The sequence below is a fragment of the Leuciscus leuciscus genome (assembly GCF_965113295.1).
Source record: "Leuciscus leuciscus genome assembly, chromosome: 2".
NCBI classification, from domain to species: Eukaryota; Metazoa; Chordata; class Actinopteri; order Cypriniformes; family Leuciscidae; genus Leuciscus; species Leuciscus leuciscus.
Genome location: NC_138726.1, coordinates 60,376,478 through 60,399,854, shown reverse-complemented (window position 1 = coordinate 60,399,854; position 23,377 = coordinate 60,376,478). Strand labels below are relative to the sequence as shown.

At 39.4% G+C, this 23,377-nt stretch overlaps 1 protein-coding gene across 1 annotated transcript in view; it reads right to left on the bottom strand.

Moving 5' to 3' along the window:
• The window catches only part of LOC309492440 (serine/threonine-protein kinase Nek3-like), a 26,646-nt gene extending 3,269 nt beyond the window's left edge, over positions 1–23,377 (bottom strand). Inside the window, exons 1-10 of the mRNA XM_082161418.1 lie at positions 23,124–23,377; positions 21,231–21,291; positions 19,405–19,504; positions 7,611–7,652; positions 6,915–7,039; positions 6,537–6,633; positions 3,968–4,062; positions 751–834; positions 600–667; positions 431–514 (exon numbers count right to left, since the gene is read on the bottom strand). Of these exons, the coding sequence (XP_082017544.1) occupies positions 431–514; positions 600–667; positions 751–834; positions 3,968–4,062; positions 6,537–6,633; positions 6,915–7,039; positions 7,611–7,652; positions 19,405–19,504; positions 21,231–21,245 (710 nt within the window). The 5' untranslated portion in view covers positions 21,246–21,291; positions 23,124–23,377. The remainder of the gene's footprint in view (positions 1–430; positions 515–599; positions 668–750; positions 835–3,967; positions 4,063–6,536; positions 6,634–6,914; positions 7,040–7,610; positions 7,653–19,404; positions 19,505–21,230; positions 21,292–23,123) is intronic.

Genomic DNA, 23,377 nt, shown 5'->3' with positions numbered 1-23,377 from the left:
TGTAAGTCACTTTGGATAAAAGTGTCTTCTAAATGATTAAATGTAAATGGATTATTGGATTAAATACTACTCAGAACTATTCTTCCTTTTGCACTTTATTATAACAGTCACTCATTACATATAGTTAACTGTATTGTTTTGGATGACCTTCATCTGAATGCTTAACTTTCATGTTCTTTAACACCCGGTTTTGCAGACAATTCTTAAGTCTCGGACTAAAATGCATTATTGAGCTGTTTTAACTGAAAGCATATCTTAAAGTATGTCTCAAGATGCACACCAGTAATGTGTTTTTTTTTTTGTTTTTTTTTCTAAGACATGTTTATAAAATCTCCTAACTGAACTAAGGCCTAATCCTGGTTTAATTTAAAATTGTCTGTGAAACCAGGCCTCAATGTATTCATTATCATATCTTTAACAGAAAGCATACCTTTTTGAATTGTGTCTGTTTTCATAGATTTCTGGGCTGATATAGAGACCTGAACCCACAACCGATGTTGCATATTCATCAGCTCTTAAAAAGAAAAATCAAACATGTAAATTCAAATGGATGAAACTGACAAAATCTCTTCAAAAATCCTATTAATATTTAATTTCACCTTTGCAGCACTTTTGAGCATCCAAAATCTCCTAGATTGATGTAACCATCCTCAGTAAGAAAAACATTCTAGAAGAACACCATAAATCATCACATGAACACATTTGTCTTTCATGTTAATAAATGATTAAATGACCATGGTCAATGTTTACCTGTGGTTTTATATCTCTGTGGAGAACATTGTTCTTATGGAGATACTGCAGAGCCAGACAAATCTGAACCAACCAGTCAAGGATCTACACACAGAAGAAACAAGAAAACAGTCATTTATTCCATGCATTGTATTTGTTTTATTTTGTATATTTGAGTTAAAAAAGGGTTGCATATTTGCCATTAGTGAAAAAAGGTTTTTTAAACAAAAAGGGTGCTTGTTTTACAGTATAGCCCCAAATGTATCATTCAGTGTTGAGTATTAACAAGGCTGAGTGATATTAGCTCTTCTCTGGAGTACTTTATAGCTAACTAACAAACTGTAATCACTGGAAAACTGTTCTGTAATAAATGTGACATTAAGGTCGCTTGTCCACCAAAGTGTTTTTAGTGTAATTTTTCTATTCTTTAAAAAGAAGTGCAGCATGTTTTAAAGCATTTCTCTGGTCGCTGAGAGTGAAACTACTTTGAGTGAAACTAAACGAGCCAATGCACATTGGCATGCGATAATTGCACCAGCTGCTGTGCATCGCGGCGTGAGCATATAATGAGCAGCAGGTGCATCGCATCCTTGTCTTTCGCTTCGGAGCCAGATGGTGAATGCTATTCCTGCTCTGCAATCTTATCTGAGAGTGTTTTAACTTCAACTTTTAACTTCAGATGAGTCTGCTTCTTCAGGAGGTGCACCAGAAAAGGGCTAATTTGGCTAATAGCTCTCGTGATCTGAGGATTACAGTGAGCGTTTCCCGACGAGACCACCTCCTCAGGCCCCTCACTCCTCTAGGGCGTCACAAACATGCTGACACTGCGTTCGTGGGTGGTTTATGCTCTCCCATGAGAGCATGACCACGTCGGCATGTTGTTCGTCTTGCTTCTCTCATGAGGGCTTGAGCACTCAGCGTGCCGTGTGTCATCGAGTTTGACGGCCACGCTCACTGTCTTGCATGCCTAGCAGCTTTCGGATGGGATTACTGGGATTACTGGGATTACTGTATCGGAGAGAGGGCTGTTACGCTCTGGAAATTAAGATGATGCTGAGTTCCACTGTAATGTTGTGTGTGCTCATGCTGAATCAGATTCAGACTTGACAGCCACACTTTCCCGGGCTACTCTGGGGGCGCAGTGCGATGCGTAATCGCCTTCCCCCGCCCCCGTGGCTGCCGGATGTGTGTGAAAAACTTTAGCAGTATGGAAGCATATTGGCGCCAATATGGCAAGCCTCTCTCACTACCCTTGGTGATTGCAGACCGCCTTTTCCCTGCATGTGAGGGCCACCCTACAAGTCTGTGGAAGGCCAAAAACACAAGGGTAGTTCCAAGTTGGGGTTGAGCTGCGCATAGTGACTGACCGTGGTGTAAGTCACAGCACTGGCCCTCAGTTAGATTATGTCCACGATGGTGGTCCAGAAGCACCCCAGGGGTAAACCTTGCAGAGGTGCGAGACATCGAGGTGGCCTTTTTCGGAGACACTGTTGGAGACTGTACCCAGCGGTTTTCCACAGTTCAGAAACAGGCTGAGGTAACCAAGAGCTTGTCCCAATGTGCTACCAGATTCACTCGTTGGCTTCCCCTCAGTCGGTTTGTCGCCAAGGGTGTCAGTCACCTGCGAAAAAGCCAAAACTGTCACAGCCAGCTCTACTATGATGTCAAGCTTTCACAGGAAGTCAGCTGCTCTTCCCTGGTGGAGGGCCGGGCAGAGAATCTTTTTGTGTCAGTGTCAACCAGACAGCGCAACTCACAGAGGAACGTGTCTGGTCAGTGATGAACTGCTTGAGTACAATCTAGAGCAGGACAGCGGTCCCACTGAAACTTTTTCAGAGGTTCCTGGGGCATACAGCATCTGCAGCCGCAGTAACGCCGCTCTGATTGCTTCATATGAGACCGCTTCAACACTGGCTTCACGGCCAAGTCCCGAGATGGGCGTGGCAGAGCGGCACATACCGGGTGCACATCACTCCGCACTGCCTCCCAACCTTCAGCCCGTGGTCGGACCCTTCGTTTCAGGTGGATATCAATTGCCTCGAGTTGCTCGCAGTACGCCTTGCACCTCAAGGGGCGCTACAGGGCAAGCACGTACTGGTCCGTATGGACAGCACCGTGACCGTTGCGTACATCCCTGGCGTGCTCAATCGTGCAGCCGACGAGCTCTCATGACAGCCTACGCTTCCGGGAGAGTGGCGTCTCCATCCCCCAGTGGTCCAGCTGATATGGGACTTCTTCTGTGCCGCTCAGATAGATCTGTTTCCCTCGCCGGACTCGACCCATCGGCTTGCACTGGATAGTGGATGATATTGTCTTGGCGTATCAGTCCCAAGACATGCCTTGCCCGTTTTGGTTGCGAGCACACTCAACTAGAAGTGTGGCTTCCACCTGGGCGCTGGTTCAAGGCGATTCGGTGACAGATATGTAGAGCTACAGGCTGGGCGACACCTAACACGTTCGCTAGATACTATAGCCGGTATCTTCCCGCATACTCGCCCCCAGTGGCCAGAAGCGCGAAGGACGCGTTCTTAGTGTCGGCTTGCAATGCCACTCCCACCCCGCTGGGCTGGATATGTGCGTCTGTGTGCTCCAGTAGTGTTCTCCAGAAATGGTAAACCCTGTTGAGTTCCTCCGTCACCCCTGCGGCAGTCAGGCGTTACGGAGTGTCTGATGCCAGGCCTACACTTCTATGCATTGTGGAATCTGTTCTAGACTGGGTGTTCATATGTAGCGGTCCCTGCGGCGACCCCATATGTGTGTTCCTCCACGATCAGCTCCTGCACAGCAGCTGGTGCAATTATCACATGCCTATGTGCATTGGCTCATTAAGTTTCACTCGAAGTAGATTGGCTCCCGCAAGCAATCCCTATTCGTCAGTCTTGACTTACGTCTCTGTTCCCTCCTCGGGGAACGAGGGTTACCATACATAACTGAGACGATTGCCTTTTGGCTATTTCACGCCTGACCGATAGGTGGTGCTGACCGAAAATGTATTTTCCCTTGTGTCTGTATCTCAAAGGTTTATCCATGTGGATTTAACCTCTTTCCCTGCACAACGTACAACAGTAAATTAAGATAAAGTTTGGTACTACACCAGAAACAAACTATAATGCGTACGATGCTTTTGACAAAATACATCCTAAAATATAATTAGAGCTGCAATTAGCATCACATACTATAATTAACAGCTCTAGAGCGAATGAGCTCTCTCTGACTCAAGAGTGCATGAAACACTCACCTGTTTTTCTTCAAAACTTCCTTTTTGTGTTTGCATTTTCTTGTATAGATCTCCTCCTGCACAGTACTCCGACACAATGTAAAAGTACCCAGATTCTTCATCATAAAAAACATCCAGAAAATAAAACCAATGATGTATTTATCATGGAATATTTTAATTTACAAATGTAGGAAATTAAATATGTATAAACTACCAGTCAAAAGTTTGGGAATTCTCTTATTTCCAAAACATTTTCAGTAGCCTCATTACCCCAGTCTGCAGTGTCACACTGCTTTGATCATATATATATAATATATTCACATAGAAAACACTTATTTGATACAGTAACAAAATATTTTACAATATCACTGTATGTTTGATCAAATAAATAAAGTCTTGGTGACCCCAAAATCATATTTATTCTAAACTGCTGACCGGTAGTGTATTCATATGCCTGTATAAAAGTCATATACAAGTAATAAATTTACCTTTCAGAATAATCTCTTATACTAAGATGCTGATTTTTCTGTCATTTTTTATTCACTTATTAAACTAATTTGTCAAAACACAGTTTTAAATAAATGCACTATATGTTATTAATATACAATATTCTTTAAAAGTTAAGGGCTTCTTGCCAATGGGAAAATTTACCTCTTTAAAATTCATCCTTCCCTCACATTGTCAGTGTTCTGTCACTTCGGTCTAGTTTGTTCTTGTGACAGAGCTCCGACACTCCGATATTTTGGGGATATTAATTTAATTTTATCAATCAATAAATTTACACTAGAAACAACCTTGTTGTGTTATTTTGGTTTAATGCTGTGAAGCTGCTTTGATGCAATCTGTATTGTGAAAAGCGCTATATAAATACACTTGACTTGACTTGACTCCTGTATTTTCTTGTCTTAGTCTGTGTGCCTGGTTTCATGTTCGGAGCATGGTGTTCGGATTCCGGCAATAATGTCATGTTCGGTATCAGTTCTGTGTCGGGATTCGGATATTAATGCTCTGAGTGTTTAGGCTTGTTGGACTTGAACCGGCGCTGCACAGACTGATCGGTTTATGACATCAAAGTACCGCGAGAGTGATTCAAAAGCACACAGAGCCGTCTGCTCTCTAATCGCTCTTGCGGTACTTTGATGTCATTCACCGATCCGTCTGTGCAGCGCCGGTTCAAGTCCAACAAGCCTATTGTCTTCTGTCATGAGTGCATGGAATGAGTATTAACTCATTCTCGTGTGTTTTTCTGTCTGTGTGTTTTGTGCTTTCATGTCATGTTTTGTCTTGTGCTGTTGCATGCGGCTTGTGTTTTACACTGACTGTGTGCTTTCATGTTGTAATGTTTTGTGTGAACACGTGGCTTATTAGTATCATTAGCTGCATGAACATGTCTTGTTTTGTGTTAACACATGGCTTGTGATTGTTTTTCACTGGTCATGTGCTTGTGTTTGTCATGTTTGTTGTGAGCACATGGCTTGTCATGTGTTTGCTAACCCCGCCCATCTTGTTACCTGATTATTGGTGCATTTGCCCCACCTGTCCTCCTTCGTTACCTGCCTTTTTTGCTCCCTGCTTATTCTCCTTGTGTTTGCAGTCCTGTGCTGGATCGATCGTCATGTTGACTGTTAGCTTATGTGTCCACTTAATTTAAGTCTCTTGATCAATAAATAATAAATAAATAAATAGTAATTTAAAGCTATGGTCTACGATTTCAAAGATTGTTCATTATTAATAACCTCATTTAGATGCTGGTTATGGTTCTACAGTACAATCCTAACAATATGAAGAGAAAAAAGAATGAAAAAAAATCCATTCACTCTATTGGGTGTACACCTGCAGAGAAGTTGACCAATGTAAGCTGTCCGGCCGGACAGCTTACATTGGTCAACTGCTCTCATCCAATCCCCCGCTCCACTTGAAACTCCGCGTGGCGCTCGCGTTTCTGTTCGAGCCGATCGGAATTTGAACAAGATGCGCTGTTTACTACCGGTGATCACAGCTTGACTGAGTGACGTTGTTCAGGTCGTTTCCTGGTGGGAGGGATCAGGTAGCACAGAGGGGAGGGGTGTGTGTGTGGAGGGGCGGGATGAGTTTTTTAAAACTTCCCAACCGTCTCAGGCTTTCTCGACCGATTTTCAACATCGTAGACTACAGCTTTAAGCACATTCCTCAAATTCTTTTAATTTAAATTTAAAATAACAATTTCATTCATAACCGTTTTATTCAACTCAAAATATCTTACATTGGGCGTCTTTGCAGACCTCTGGTGGAAAAAAATAAATAACATAACGATATTTCATGACTCTTGACTCTAGATGGGCTTATAGCTCTATATAGAGCAAATGAGCTGTTCCTCTGGGTCCTAGACATCATGTAGACATAATAAAGGTAGTTTTAGCATTTTTAGTAAGAATTTTGAGCATTTTAGGTTATTTATATCTTCATCTTACCCCATCTAACCCCACATGTTCACTGTTAGATGTTCACACTCATAAAAAGGTTTCACACTTTCTAAAAAAAAAACTAACATTTACTTTCAGACTGAAGGAACATTGTCATGCTTCTCTTTCTATAATGTAACCAGACTCACCTTCAAAGGAGTCCTCGTAACCAACGATATATCCATGCTGCAGTTTCTTCAGGATGTTGATTTCGTTTGTGGCTGCGTCTAGATTAAAATTCACATTCTGCAAAGAACACATTTAATCTATGTGATGTTTATCTATAGGATCGTATTAATATGTTCAATCAATCCATCTATCTTCCTAACATTATTTCCACTTGTTGCAGGGTTCACTTCACACACACATTTAGATTTGGCACAGGTTTTATGCCAGAGTTGGGACACATTCAGATACACCACGTACAATTTTTTTGGCATCGAACCAGGGACTATCTTACTGTGAGACGACAGTGCCGTCCCTAATTAATACGTTCAATACTTTAAACAATTCTTGATTTTACTTACATCTCTGTAGTTGATCTCTTTAACCACAAGGGAATCTTCATCTGGATTTTTCACCAGAAACGCTCTTCCTGAAATCCCTTTTCCAAGTTCTTCTGTTATGTTGTAGTCATGTTTTTTTAACACTTCTACAATCAAGATTCAAATCGAAAATTACCATTAGAAAAAATAACACTATATAAATACAAATATTACTCAAAAACATGATTGGCAAAAAAGTATTTACAATATATTTAGTAGCTACTGATTACCTTATGCTTATTGATTATTAATGCTAATTATTGAATACATTTATTTAACACTAATACTTATTAGTATACAATACTAATGTGTTGTGGTTGCAATTCTTGGTGTGCAATGTTCAATATAACACAATATTATATAAATTAAACTACCATTTAATTTACATAATATTATATAAATATGTATATACAATTTATGTTAATAAAAATTAGAAGGTAGAAACAACTGTGACAGTTAACACACACACACACACGGGATCAGTTGCAGCCCTCTTTACTTTGCTTTAATGAATGTGTGTTAACTTGTATACTAATAAGCTGGTTGTTGAGAGAAGTTTTAGTTTTCACTTCATCCCAGCTAAGAAAGGCCAGAAGACTCAGTTTAAATATGCAAATCACAAAAGACCCTCACATTCATTGTTATAGAAGCATTCAGACTTTAACTAATTACACTCACCTGCTCTTGCTGTTGCTCTGCTATCATTTTCATTGTTTTGTGCTGTTATGAAAATAGGACAAGAGGTTCAAATTCAGTACTTAAAGAAACAAAACGGTATATTGTGTTACACAATGCAGCACATAACAACATTCAAAGCACACGTGGGCTTTTCTCGGTCAGTTTAGCAACAAAGTGGACCGAGATTATTGAATGAGGCAAAGTGATTGTTAAAATGAGCTGTTTATTGGATAGTTTCAGTTGCATCTTTCTGAGTGCTCAGTAGGGATGGGTACCGAAACCCGGTATTAAACGGGCCCCGGTGCTGAATTTTGAAATACCGCTGGATCGATAAGCTCGGACGTTATCGGTTCTGCTGTCGGTACTGGATAAATTAAGAAAGTGCTATTGCTATTAAGAAATTATTATCTTGCAAATTTCATCTCGCCAGCCACTTCTATATATAATAATATTGAACTATTTGACTGTGATGCATTTTTGCTAGAGAGAGAGAGAGAGAGAGAGAGAGAGAGAGAGAGAGAGAGAGAGAGAGAGAGAGAGAGAGAGATCTTTCACGTGGAGCCACGGCGCGCACAACACAACAGCCCTGCTTAATGAGTGACGATGAGGACAGAACTAAACATTCAAACGGTTAGGAGTCTTCAGCCTGTCTGCCTCGCTGCCTGCTGTGAGTGTGTTTGCTCTGTGCTGTAAGCTCCGTCTTAGCCTCGTATTTTCCTTGTTTTGAACCATCATCTACTACAATTTCTAGTTGTTTATACTACTACTAAATACAGCTTACCCAACATCGCTAGCTTCCGTTACTACTAGCACAGCACGCTGGTAATTCGCTAGCCTGTAAACGCGCGCCACCCGTGTGCGCTCAGCTATTTTTATTTATTTATTTTCTCTCGCGCGCTCGCGCCTTTGAGTTCATAAAAGCTCAGGTGAGTAAGAATCACTCAACAAACACGGTGAGTAATGTCTTGTCCTGTTATTATCATGCGTCGCGTCTGAATACGTTGTTGTTTTTGGAGCTCTATCGATTTGATTTATAATTCTTGATTTTTCTCGCTGCCTGCTGTGAGTGTGTCTGCTTCGGTGCTGTAAGCTCCGTCTTAGCCTCGTATTTCCTCGTTTTGAACCATCATTTACTTCAATTTCTAGTTGTTTATATTACTACTAAATACAGCTTACCCAACCCTGACATCGCTAGCTTACGTTACTACTAGCACAACACGCTAGTAATTCGCTAGCCTGTAAATACTGTCTATGGTAAACGCGCCACCCGTGTGCGCTCAGCTATTTTTATTTATTTATTTTCTCTCGCGCGCTCGCGCCTTTGAGTTCAGAAAAGCTCAGGTGAGTAAGAAACACTCAACAAACACGGTGAGTAATGTCTTGTCCTGTTATTATCATGCGTTGCGTCTGAATGCGTTGTTGTTTTTGGAGCTCTATCGATTTGATTTATAATTCTTGATTTTTCTCTTTAAACTCGCTTACAACGAACATTTTCTACTTTTCCTCACTGAGAAGCACTAATGTTACTGCTCAAACCTCATTGTTACAACGCGGACTGTTGAGCAGACGCGTCTCAAGCCTATTAGTGATCCAACGCTGCATACTCTTAAAGGTTACTACGTCCGTGGATCACGGCTGAACGCGTCTTCTCCACACTCACTTATAAACAAACATTTTTTTTCGCCTATCGTGCACACCCCTACCACTAAAAAACCTAAAAAACCTCATAGTTACAACGCGGACTGTTGAGCAGACGCGTCTCAAGCCTATTAGTGATCCAACGCTGCATACTCTTAAAGGTTACGTCCATGGATCACGGCTGAACGCGTCTTCTCCACACTCACTTACAAACAAACTTATAATATAAATTAGTATTAATATTGATAGCATCACTGGTAGCTTCGTTGCTAACTCACTGTCCATCTGTTAAAATGGCGAATATATCAGATGTAAGTAGTCTACCGCTTGGTGCAGGTGAGGACACATTTGAGCTTCACGCACTGCAGTCTGAGCTGGAAGCTGTTGAGAAACAGATCCACAACCTTTTATTGAGACAGGCCGAGCTGAGAGACCGGTGTTCGGCTCTTGAAACATCACGCGCCGATGCACACAAATCAGTGTTTAACGTTACTAACCCGCTGACTCCGACCGCGTCTACTCCGTGCGTTCCTCAGCATCGGTCGAAATCAGCCATGGTCTCGTTCACTCCGGCTCCAACACGCCACCACGAAGCCTGGGTGGTTCCGCAGCGGAAGACGCGAGTCAGGTTTAGACCAAGACTTTCTCCGACCCTCCCGGTTTTCGAGTTATCGACACAAAACCGCTTCTCCCCTCTACGCGAAACAGAACGCGATGCTGTGATCATCGGCGATTCCATCGTTCGGCACGTACACGCTACGTTAGGTAAAAGTAAGGTGCAAAGTCACTGCTTTCCTGGTGCTCGTGTTTCTGAAATCGCTGCTCGCGTTCCCGAGATCCTGAACGGTGACGAGCGCGTCGGAACTGTGGTCCTGCACGCGGGAGTGAACGACATCAGGCTGCGCCAGACGGAGATTCTGAAGAAAGACTTCAGGAATCTAATCGATACGGTACGCAGCACATCGCCTGAAACAACGATCATTGTGTCAGGACCGCTTCCCACGTACCGACTAGGGCATGAAAAGTTCAGCAGATTATTTGCGCTAAATGAATGGTTAATGTCATGGTGCAATGAGCAGAAACTGCTCTTTGTAAATAATTGGAATCTGTTTTGGGAGCGTCCTAGGCTTTTCCGTGCTGATGGCTTACACCCAAGCAGATTCGGAGCGGATCTTCTGTCAGACAACATCTCCAAAATGTTAAATACCCTTTGACTAGTAACCAAAAGTCCAAATCATAGTCTCTGCTGCACCAATTCAACTGATATAAATACTAGTGTAGAACATTGCATAGAAACCGTGTCTATTCCTCGTTTAGTGAGATCAAATAATAAATCTAATGCAGGATCTAGGAAAAATCTAATTGTTATTAAAACAGAAAATGTTGCTATTAGTAAACAAAAACTATTTCTAAAGCTAGGTCTTCTAAACATTAGATCACTCACACCTAAGGCAGTTATTGTAAATGAAATAGTCACAGATAATAGCTTCGATATACTTTGCCTTACTGAAACCTGGCTTAAACCAAATGATTATTTCGGTATTAATGAGTCTACTCCTCCTGGATACTGTTATAAGCATGAGCCCCGTCTGATTGGTCGTGGCGGAGGTGTTGCAACCATTTATAAAGATATTCTAAATGTTACCCAGAAAACGGGTTATAAGTTTATTTCATTTGAAGTACTTGTACTAAATGTTACGCTCTTAGATGTTAGAAAAACATCCCTATTATCTCTAGCCTTGGCAACCGTATATAGACCGCCAGGGCCTTACGCTGATTTCCTAAAAGAGTTTGCAGATTTTCTCTCAGACCTATTAGTCAATGTCGATAAAGCACTAATTGTTGGAGATTTTAACATACACGTAGATAATCCAAATGATGCGTTAGGAGCTGCGTTTACAGATTTATTAAATTCATTTGGGGTCAAGCAAAACGTCACCGGACCAACACATCGTCTTAATCATACACTCGATTTAATTATATCACATGGAACCGATCCAACCGATATAGATATCATTCCACAAAGTGATGAAGTCACTGATCACTACATGGTAACTTGCATATTACGTACTGCTGTAATATGTCATGCGGCGTCGCGTTATCAACCAGGCAGAACAATCCTCCCATCCACCATAGATAATTTCTCAAATTGCTTATCTAATCTGTCTCAGCTGCTGCCTGAACCCAAACAAACAGATGAACTAGAAGAACTAACTAGCACTATGAGCACCATTCTCTCTAGAACATTGGATGTGGTTGCACCTATTAAATTAAAAAAGGTCAGAGAGAAAAATAAAGCACCATGGTATAACAATACTACGCATGTTTTAAAGAGAGAAACGCGTATTTTAGAGCGTAAATGGAAACAAACTAATTTAGAGGTCTTTAGAATCGCGTGGAAAGACAGTATGTCACGTTATAAAAAGGCCCTAAAAGCTGCCAGGGCTGAGCACCTCCGCAAACTAATAGAAAACAACCAAAACAATCCAAGGTTTTTATTTAACACCGTGGCTAGATTAACAAATAAACAGACGTCACCCGAACAAAATATCCCGTTACAGTTCAGTAGTAATGATTTCATGAACTTCTTCACTGAGAAAATAGAAAGCATCAGAACCACAATTGTAAACGTTCAATCTTCAATCGCGCCTTATAATTCAGCTTCAATTATCACCCCGAAAGAACAATTACAGTGCTTTACAACTATAGAACAAAAAGAGTTAAATAAACTTATCACTTCATCTAAAACAACAACATGTTTATTAGATCCTATACCAACTAAACTACTGAAAGAAGTGTTACCTGTAGTGGAAGATCCTCTCCTCAATATTATTAACTCGTCTTTATCTTTAGGTCATGTTCCAAGAACATTTAAACTGGCAGTTATAAAACCTCTCATTAAGAAACCACAATTAGATCATAATAATCTAGCAAATTATAGACCCATTTCAAATCTTCCATTTATGTCTAAAATATTAGAAAAAGTGGTGTCCGCTCAACTGGGCTCTTTCTTGCAACAAAATGAGATCTATGAAAAGTTTCAGTCTGGATTCAGACCGCATCATAGCACTGAAACTGCGCTCGTTAAAATCACAAATGATTTACTTTTAGCTTCTGACCAAGGCTGTATCTCAATACTAGTTTTACTTGATCTTAGTGCTGCGTTCGATACTATAGATCACACAATACTCTTAGATCGACTACAAAATTATACTGGTGTTCAAGGACAAGCACTAAGCTGGTTCAAATCATACCTATCTGACCGCTACCATTTTGTCTATTTAAATGGAGAAAAATCGATCATAACTCCAGTAAACTATGGAGTGCCGCAGGGATCTGTATTAGGCCCTCTGTTATTTTCAATATATATGATGCCACTTGGAAATATTATAAGGAAACATGGAATTAGTTTCCATTGTTATGCTGATGACACTCAAATATATATTTCATCACGGCCGGATGAAAACGCAAAATTTTCCAAATTGACAGAGTGTGTTAAAGATATAAAAGATTGGATGACCCGTAATTTTCTTTTATTAAATCCAGACAAGACAGAGGTAATACTTATCGGTTCAAAAAACCGCCCACAAAACCTCGCACAATACAACTTTAACATCATAGGATGTCCTGTTACTTTATCCTCTACAGTAAAAGACCTGGGTGTTATACTCGATTGCAACCTGTCTTTTGAAAATCATATTTCATATGTTACAAAAACAGCATTTTTCCACCTTAGAAACATTGCTAAGCTACGTAATATGCTATCAGTTTCTGATGCAGAAAAGTTAGTTCATGCATTCATGACCTCGAGACTGGATTACTGTAATGCTTTACTAGCTGGTTGTCCTGCATCCTCAATAAACAAGCTACAGTTAGTCCAAAATGCCGCCGCTAGAGTTCTTACTAGATCAAGAAAATATGATCATATAACACCGATTTTATCATCACTGCATTGGTTACCTATAAAGTTCCGTATTAATTACAAGGTATTGCTACTGACCTATAAAGCCCTAAACGGCTTAGCTCCAGTCTATTTAACGGATCTTTTATCACCCTATAATCCATCGCGCTCTTTAAGATCACTAAATTCAAGGCTTTTGGTCATACCTAGGATATCCAGAACCACCAAAGGAGGGAGAGCATTCTCACATTTGGCTCCAAAACTCTGGAATAGTCTTCCTGATACTGTTCGTTGCTCAGACTCGCTCTCCCAGTTTAAAACTAGATTAAAGTCGCATCTCTTCAGCCAGGCATTCATATAATCCTACAGTTCAAACTAAAACATGACAGAATAACACGGCGGATATCGCATTTTACGTAAAATTTAAAATTGACTTTTCAATACCGACCCTATACAATACTGATTTTTGCGGGAACTCAATTTTTTTTTTTAAATGGCGTTTATCGCGTTTTGGAACCAAACTCTTCATATGTGTCAAATTTGTTGTAAATATGTAATTTTGATAAGGAGTTTAGACAATTATATTCAGTGGCGTAACGAGCCAACACCGGGCCCTTAAGTAGGATTATCAAGGCGGGCCCCTTGATGACGCAATTGATGACATTGATGACGCAATGTCCGCGAGTAGGCTACCAAGAATAGGGCAGGATATGATCATACACAGCATATAAGAGATGAGATGACTAACAAAATCAGGAGGAGCCTACGCTCACCAAAAAAACCCCAAAAAACAAACACTGGTGACAGCGCACCATAACACATTGTTTGGCCTAGGTCCAAATACATAAAAAAGATGCTCTCTTACATTATAGCGGGATTTTCCGGGCTTTCCTATGTGCAACTGCAAAGTTGTCGATTAGATCAGGATTGTGCGCACAGGCATTCTCAATTGACCCTTCGCAGGGAGTTTGATTGACAGGCGATCTGACTAATCATAATCCGCCATTTTGTCCCACAAAGCAGTCAGGAGAGTTAGTAGATTAACATTGGAGGATTTAAATTTGAAAAACAAAGTGTGCTGACGTCTTAGCAATTTAAAACAACATTCCTTTTATGTTCATTCATGTTTATTTTAATGCTATAAATTAACTAGAAGGAAGAGATGATCGGTTCACGAGCAGCTTTAACTGAGCCTTGAGTCTACTGCGATCTGTCAGACACATTAAAGAGTCACAAAACGGTATTTATTGTTTAAATGTCTCTAAAAAATTACTACATTTGAAAGGTGAGACTTTTGGCGCTTTTCCATTACCAGTACCAGCTCAACTCGACTCGACTCGGCTCGCTTTTCGCTCCGTTTTCCATTGCAGATAGTACCTCCACAATAGTACCTGGTTGTCATAGCGACGCCACAGGAAACTGCCGTGACTTAGCCATTTTGTCCGCCTTGAGCCACGGATTCCAACGATATAAGACACTTGATCCTGGGACAAACGGTCTAAGAGTTATGAGCGATTTTGAACTTTTGGTTGCTGTAGCGCCACCTATGGGCCATTCGGGGTCATACTCTGATAGGTTGTCCCCAAATTGAGGCCTACCATCTGGCCAGGTTTCAAGTCTCTAGGCCTTACGGTTTGGCCTGCACGATGCGTTTTACAAATCCTTACAATTACAATAGGGTTTCAGCATTTCATGCTTGAACCCCTAAAAATGAGGTGAAATGACACTGATTATTTTTACTATTCTATAGAGGAATGAGACAAATGAGGAGCGCTTCTCTCTCGTGTGAGCAAACACACACGGCTGGACAACCAAACTTCTGAGCATTTCTCAGCGAGAGAATTTGTGGACGAGTGGTAGAACTCAGGGTTTCAATCATTTAGATGATTTGGGTTCAAATCCCGAACAAACATAGACTACTGTAATTTTTATATTTTTAATGCATTTTAGATTATTAATCTAGAGAGATTTGTCTAGTTCTAAAATAAATCATAAGCACTGTCTCAGAATGAGCTGTTCTAAGATTCTATGCAGTGTGACGTAGAATTGCACAGGCCCCTCCCACAACGGTTGATTGACACTGCAGTTTGAGCATAGACCCGCCCTGAGTGAGCTGGACACAGAGTCCGCCATTGTTCGACGCTTGAGCCGCTGTAGACAAGAATGTCTCCTAAGCGATTGAGGTGTGTTGTTGTTGGATGTAAGAATGAACATAGCAGTCTTCATTCACTCTTGTTGTTACTCGAGGATGGATCTGTACTGTTCGTAATCCAGCTTACAGTCTTCAGAGCGACAGGCCTAACGTTACTGACCACGGCAGAAATGAAAGTGAGAGCGCACACTTTATGACAGCTCATCGAATAGTTTCACGGATATAAGGTTTACCAGTTTATTAAGCACCCACTGAAAAGGTGTGTATATATTTGTTTACTGTTAGTTGTAACGAGTGTTTTGTGTACTTTGCTGTGTACGTTCCATGCTAATTAAATGGAGAGAGAGAGAGTTTATGGATAAGACTTTAATGCGCACTTCTTATACCGTGTTTATTCAGCTCTTACAGTGATTCTCTGGAGTAAAACTAACGCTCATCTTTTGCGTGATATACTGATGAGTTCAGTGAAGTTTATTGTACATTTTGGTCATCATTCGGACGAGGTCTGCTACAGCAGGCTTGTATTAATAGTGGATAAAAGCAGATGACAAATAAGTTATAACCATAATTAAACTAAACTATACCTGTTCTATCTCATACAGCATATATTCTCTGGCTCTGTGGGCATTATTGTCCGACTCCCGAGTCGAAATGAACACCGCAACAGAGTTTCTGTTCTGATATTATCAGATGATATTGTCCTGCTGGCTCTGAGCGCGAGCTCGTGAGGCTCCGCCCCCTGTGACGTGCAGCAGCAGCAGCAGCAGTTAATTTGCATTTAAAGGGCACACACTAAAACAGCACGTTTTCTGAGCCCCAAAAAATGACAATTTAAACATGCTGTAAAAAATTATCTGTTGTGTATTTTGAGCTAAGACTTCACATACATACTCTGGGGACATCAGAGACTTATTTTACATCTTGTGAAAAGGGTCATAATAGGTGCCCTTTAATGCATGGCTTTTCAAAATGTCACAAAGCGTTTTGGGATTGGTTTGAATGAAATATTGCAGTTTATAATTCATATTTTGGCACACCACGATGAGTGGCGCTATGCATTGTTCTAAAATCGTGTTTTATTTTGGCATAAAATAACTTAATACTTTTGGGGTCATACAAATAAGAGTACATTGTTCAAAACTGTAAACTTTTATTCATATTAGGCTAGCGACAAAAGTTTGTCTGTCGTCTCTGTCTCTTGGAACTGCGCATCACAAAAATGAACCGAAAGCCACTAGCAGCTTAGTCACAATAAAAAATACGTCTAAAGCTTTAAATGTCTCAATATTTAAAGGGGTGGTAAAACACGATTTCACTTTTCTAACTTTAGTTAGTGTGTAATGTTGCTGTTTGAGCATAAACAACATCTGCAAAGTTACAACGTTCAAAGTTTAAAGCAAAGGGAGATATTTGCATTTAAAGAAATCAATTTCTAAGAACTACAGAAACGGCTGATAGGGACTACACGACATTCCTGTGGGCTTGCTGACATCACTAAGCCCAGTATTTACATAAACCCCTCCTCTGGGAACACAATACATAAAGGGGGCGAGGCCATTTTATGTTGCTTTGGAAAAGAGTTGTTGTGGTAGAAGCAAATCACAACACACTGGGCCAGCTAACCAATCTGAGCCCATTGCGTATTTTTGAGGGCGGGGCTTCATAGAACCAGGAAATCATCCGACCTTTTTTACAAGGAGGGACAGAGCGGTGTAGAATAATGGTTAAATATGTGAAAAATAATGCGAATTTTTAAAAACGAAGCATGAACACGTTACAGTGAACTCCACAAACACAATCAAGCCTTCGAAAAAAGGTGTTTTACCACCCCTTTAATGAATTTTATCCTATTATTTAATCCATATGAAACCAAGAGGCACAGAGGATCTTCTGAAACATGTTTAGCTATCATGTGTTATTTACAATGAACAATATTATTTAGTTTAACAGCAGCATGAAGCACTGTGGTTCGAGATTTATTTAAAAAAAAAACTCTACACAGTAAAAATATATTAAATACAAAAAAATATATTATGCAAAATGATCAGAATAGCAAACAATGTGGTGACTGATCAAAATATAAGCTGCAAAGCTATCTGACGATGATGACGTCTATGCGACACTCCGAAGCAGTTTGTTTATATCTATGGATCCAACATGGCATCAGACGCGAAGTTACCTTTCGATGCAGCCTTAGATAGTGTTCTTATAGTTTAAAACGCAAGTTTATTCCGTCTTCTTCCTCGTCGAATTTCTGTCGCTCTACATATGTCATCTGGTATAACTGAAACAATTGGCTATGAGCACAGTACACAGGGTTTATACAGAGATTCTTAAATTGAATTTACTACCTTTTTACTACCTATTTTACTACCATCACAATATTTTTACTACCAACACAGCTTCAAACTTCAACTGTGCAGTGTTAAGTGTTAAGTAAAGTGACAAGTAAAGACATGAAATATCTTTCCAAAATGAATTGATAACATATTTAATCACAATTTAATGAGGCAATTATAACTTAATTTCAACACTGGGAGGGAGAGATAGAGAACCAGAGAGAGCGAGAAAGAGAAAAGTCAGGAGAGGTTCTGTAGGTGTATGTGAGTGTGCATGTGTGTTAGGGCAAGTGAGTGAGCTACATTCAAGTAAGAGGGAACTCTACCATAGGACTTGGATTAATCAAGATATCACAACAGGTGGTGTTTTTGCGCAGCGCGTCTGTGTTACACGTCACCACGCATCACACACATGACCAGCGTCGGCCAATAGTGAGCCTACGTGGTGACGTGTAACACAGACGCGCTGCGCAAAAACACTACGTGAACCAACTAGAGGTCCAGAGAGAAGGAAATGAATAGTGTAATAAAGTCGTTATTTTTGTTTGTTTTTGCACACAAAAAGTATTCTCGTCGCTTGATATACTTAAGATTGAGCCACTGGAGTCACTTGGACTATATTAACGATCTCTTTAATAACTTTTCTGGGCCAGCAAGTTTGGGCCACCTAGCAGCCTATGGAGGAGTGAGACAAGGCTCAGATTTCATCAAAAATATCATATTTTGTGTTCCGAAGATGAACGAAGGTCTTATGCGGTTGGAACAACATGAGGGTGAGTAATTACTGACAGAATTTTCATTTTTGGGTGAACTAACCCTTTAAATATGAAAGTAAAACGGTCAGTAGGTGTTGGCAAGTTACTGTCTTTACGAGTGAGTCATTCATTCAAACTTCTTGTTCCAATCGGGAATTCTTTGATGAAACACTGTTGTGTTGCTCGGAGAAGATCGATTCTCGCGGTGCCAGGTCCAGAGGTAAGTGCATTGAAGGTGAATGATGGATCGTCAGACAGGCACAACTGTGACAAGTTGCCGTTAGGATGACAAATTTTACGAAAAGGGATCGACAGGTAGACGTGTATCTGTAACAGGTCGAGTTGCAGGCACACGTGCAGTTTAACGGTGTCCTGACACGGAAAGAATTTTGCCAGCTGAGCTGACTGTTATCTTCACTTATATGAATGAGCAACGCATGAGTAGTGAAACTAGAACTACAACATTTGGAAGAGCAAGCGCAGAAAGTGGAAAGAAGAGCGAAGAGAAAAACAGCAGAAGCGTCCAAAAGAGTAAAATAAGAGCAGAAAATGTAAGAGAGCACAAAGTACAGAGTAATAAAATCAAGGAAAATTATTTTTTAAGAAAACATGAACATAAGTTTTAAGTTTTATTTTTACATGTGTTTTTTATATTTTTGATTCATGCTTATTAATTTTGTATCCGTGACTGCAATTCGTTTGACGGGATATTGATCCCATATTAAAGGTGTAGGATAAAAAGACACACCCACGAAATGTATTTAAAGTTCCACTAGAAACAAACTTTGTTGTATTATTTTAATTTAATACTGTGAAGCTGCTTTGATACAATCTGTATTGTGAAAAGCGCTATACAAATATACTTGATTTGATTTGATTTGATTTAAACATGATTGTTTTCAAATAAATTTAGTACAAACATAAATTAACATTTTCTGAGGGTGATTTGATGTTTAAAGCTGATAACATAAAACTATTGTTGCTCAAATTCATTGTGAAATTTACTTACTGAATGAAGGAGGGTTTCCAATGCTCTTATTTGAGGAATCACTGAAACCACTGTCAACACAGACATCACTGGCATCAGGGAGTTTGCGATAGTGATGCATCTTTAGGGGGGAGAAAATACATCCTCTTAATAAAGAATCTATGAAATTCACATATTAAATATTGTTGAATGAAAACAAATATTAAAACTAAATATTCCTTGTGAACCTTAAATCTGTGGTAGCTTGTTATTGAATTTCTGATTATGAAACATTACAGTTTTTTAATAGCCTGGTTAAAACCAGACCATTCTCAGTAGTAACTGAGTTATGGTCTGGCAAAGCTTCATTAATAACTCATTTCCAAAGGGGCGTCACCAACGGACGTCGCTCAAATGCCTCTGGGCGCAAACCAATCAGAGCGATCATCATCGTGTAAAGCCATATGCTGCGTCCCAATTCGCCTAAGTTACACTACGCCATAAAAGTATGTACTCTTTTTTGTGAAGAAAATGTATTTAATGCATTTGATGGATCTGTCGCGTGCATCCTGTCACGTAAACTTCCCTGTCAATCATCTTGTCACAGTTAAAATCCTCTATTAAATCTAATTTAATTTCCTACCGTTTCAGAGAGAAATGTAGTTGCACGTTCATCTGCCAGTGGGTCTTTCATGGAGACTGTCCTCATGTGTTTGCAATTTGAATATAATAATGCATCTAAAAGTTGGTGGCTTCACCAACGGACGTCGCTCAAATGCCTCTGGGATATTGGATAGACCTAAAACCAATCAGAGCGATCGTCATCGTGTAAAGCCCGCCTCAACGTTTCTGATTGGTGCCGCGATTTCAACGGATTAGAAATGGGCTTGAATGAGCTCTTTGCCAGACTACTTGCAGAGCAAATCTACATTTACTGGAAATTGTCTGGGTTTTCCCAGGCTAGTTTTTTAATTGCTTGCAGAGTAAAAGTGTTACTTGAGGCTCACTCAGTGAAAGCATTCACTCATGTGCCGAATCTTCAGACCAAGTCTGCAAAACTACAAGCACATCAGGGGCGGCGGCAGATCATTTTTAACGCATGTGCTGAGTGGGTGCTAGATCATTGACAAGGGGGAGCTGCGCAATTATAGGCAATATATATATATATATATATATATATATATATATATATATATATATATATATATATATATATATGCTTCCAGAAATTATTGGGGGGTGCTTTGGTCTTTCTTGGGGTGCTGAAGCTCCTGCTAGCCCCTCCCTAGCGCTGCCCATGAAGCACATTATACGTTTTACACTCAGTTTGCAATTGTAAAACAATGTCACATAGCATTACATTCGCTTTATTGGAGTCGTGTGGATTACTGTTATGATGATGGATGCGCTTTCTGGGGCCTCAAAATCTAGGGTACCATTCACTGCCATTATAAAGCTTTGAAGAGCAGGATATTATTTAATATAACTCTGATTATGTTTGGCTGAAAGAAGAAAGTCATATACATCTAGGGTGGCTTGAGGGTGAGTAAATCATGGGATCATTTTAATTTTTTACTATCCCTTTAAGATGTGTTTACTTTTACATTTAAGGGTTTTATTCTCATCTGTCAACCTTTTTAATTGTATAGTATTTAAAATAGTATTTCCATTTTGCACAAAGGCGGAAAAAAAATATCAACAAATATTTTGGTATACGGTGCCATACTTGTTACAGAACTTACAATTGATTACAAATTCAATAAAAGATCTATCAAATCATCATACATCAAATGTATTAAAATTAAACTATTGCAGATTAATAGTTTTACGTCTTCAAATAAGGTTCATGAACATAAGTTTTAACTCACAGGGTTTTCTTCCATCTTGTTTCCTCGTCACAGAAGACATTCACAACTCTTCAGTTATCTGCTAAACACAAAATAATTCATTACAAATAAACACTCATTACTCAGATTTTTTTCCCCAATTTTTGTATTTAAACAATTTTATATATAATATAATTATTGGTCTCTCTCTCTCTCTGTGTGTGTGTGTGTGTCTGTCTATCTGTTTATCTCTCTCTCTCTCTATATATATATATATATATACACACACACACAGTAAAAAGATGTGTTATAAAACAAAACTGTGTTGAAGGTATTTTGTATTTATGACAAAATAAGATATATTTTAAATGGTCTCCTATAAAAGCTCTAAAATAAATAATACAATAAATGAAGACAAATAAATAAAATATGAATTTTTAAAACCTTAAAGATTGAAGGGTGTTTTTTGGCAGCCAATCACTTCATACCTTTTTCAAATGCTGCATTCACTGCGCTTTTCACTTGTTATTAGCCAGATAGACTGTATTTCTGTCAGACGTCTACAGAAGCTCTTATTGATTTCAAACAATACTTTATTAAACGTCACTGGACTACATAAAACAAGTTAACATTACGTTACTGTGTTCTTCCAGTCCAAACACCACCTCAGTAAAAACACAGGAAGTAACTCTGGCAAATACGACACACGTGACTGAGGTTTTTTTCTCCGGTTTCAAAGACATTTTATTCACTGTCTATTTATATTTTCATTTGTTTCTTGAAAAGTTACGATATTAAAGGCAAAAAAAATAATCCCATAGTTTCACATGGCCATACAAAGACACACTTTAGCCTCAACAGACCAATCAAACATCTCTGTGGAAACGGGTCAGTAATATAATCAGTAAAATAAAGTTTCAAGTTTCTCTACAAAGGGCTCATTTTGAGTAAAAATTATACATACTGTAGACTCTAATCATATAGCATTAGCCGAATCACGAGCTCACGCTTATTTCTATTACAAACAAAGTCTAATATATCAAATGTCCCTTTTGGTTTCGTTTTTGTCAGGTTTACGGTGCGTCATTACTTAATCCTCGCAAATTCAATCAGTTATTGCAAACTGTACACTAGTAACCCATCACACTAGACCAGTGGTTCTCAAAGTGTGGGGCGTTACTGCAGGGGGGGCGCGGGAGATCTGCAAAAAAAAAAAAAAAAAAAAATACAGCCGTTACGTTACTACGGCGTTCAAGTGCGTGAAAGCGGGTAGTGATGCTCTTCTTTTATAAATCGGCAACGAACGGCAATTACACTGAATCGTTCTTTTCTTTTATAAATCGCCAACGAACGGCAATTACACTGAATCGTTCTTCTTCAGACCGTTGGAACAAGCCCAACCTAGAAGTTGCTCGCCAAAGAAAAAAACCTCTTCAGCGGACCGAATCACGAGCTGCTATTGTGAACGTGGCACTGGCCGCTGCTGTGCTCGCTCTGGTGAGCGCAGAACCAGAAGCTGAGCTCGTGAGGCACTCTCCAAAGCTGCTATATATTAACTTTTAATTATAAATTAAAAGTTAAAGTTCTGGTTTATTATTCTCTCTTACTGTTGATTCAATGACATGACAAATTAAAACTATTCCTGTTTTTCATTGCACGTTTTTATTTTATTTTGTTATTTTGTTATTTTTTATTTTTCAAGGAGAAATACAGAAAGCAGGCCTTCAATAATTTCCTAAATCACTTGTAAGTTTATCATTGCACATATTTCATTGTAAAAAAAACTTTCCGCTTATATATATATATATATATATATATATATATATATATATATATATATATATATAATTTTTTTGGGAGGGGGGGGCAGATTTTTTTAAAGGTTTAAAGGGGGGCGCGACCAAAAAAGTTTGAGAACCACTGCACTACACTAACCTGGTTGCAGTCTTGATCGAAGCTCTTCTGTATTTTGCGTCCTCATGAAAATTGAAACGGACGAAGCTCGAGCTTGAAGAGTTTTAAAGCGCGACGATAGAAACTAAATTATACTTAACATACGGAACTAATATATTCTATTTAGTTTTAAACCATTTTCGTAACATAAATAACAGGCAAACAAGGTCTAAATCGTTGAAAATCAGCCAAAATGAACAACATCAAACTTTCAATGCTCCGCCCTTCTTCTTCTT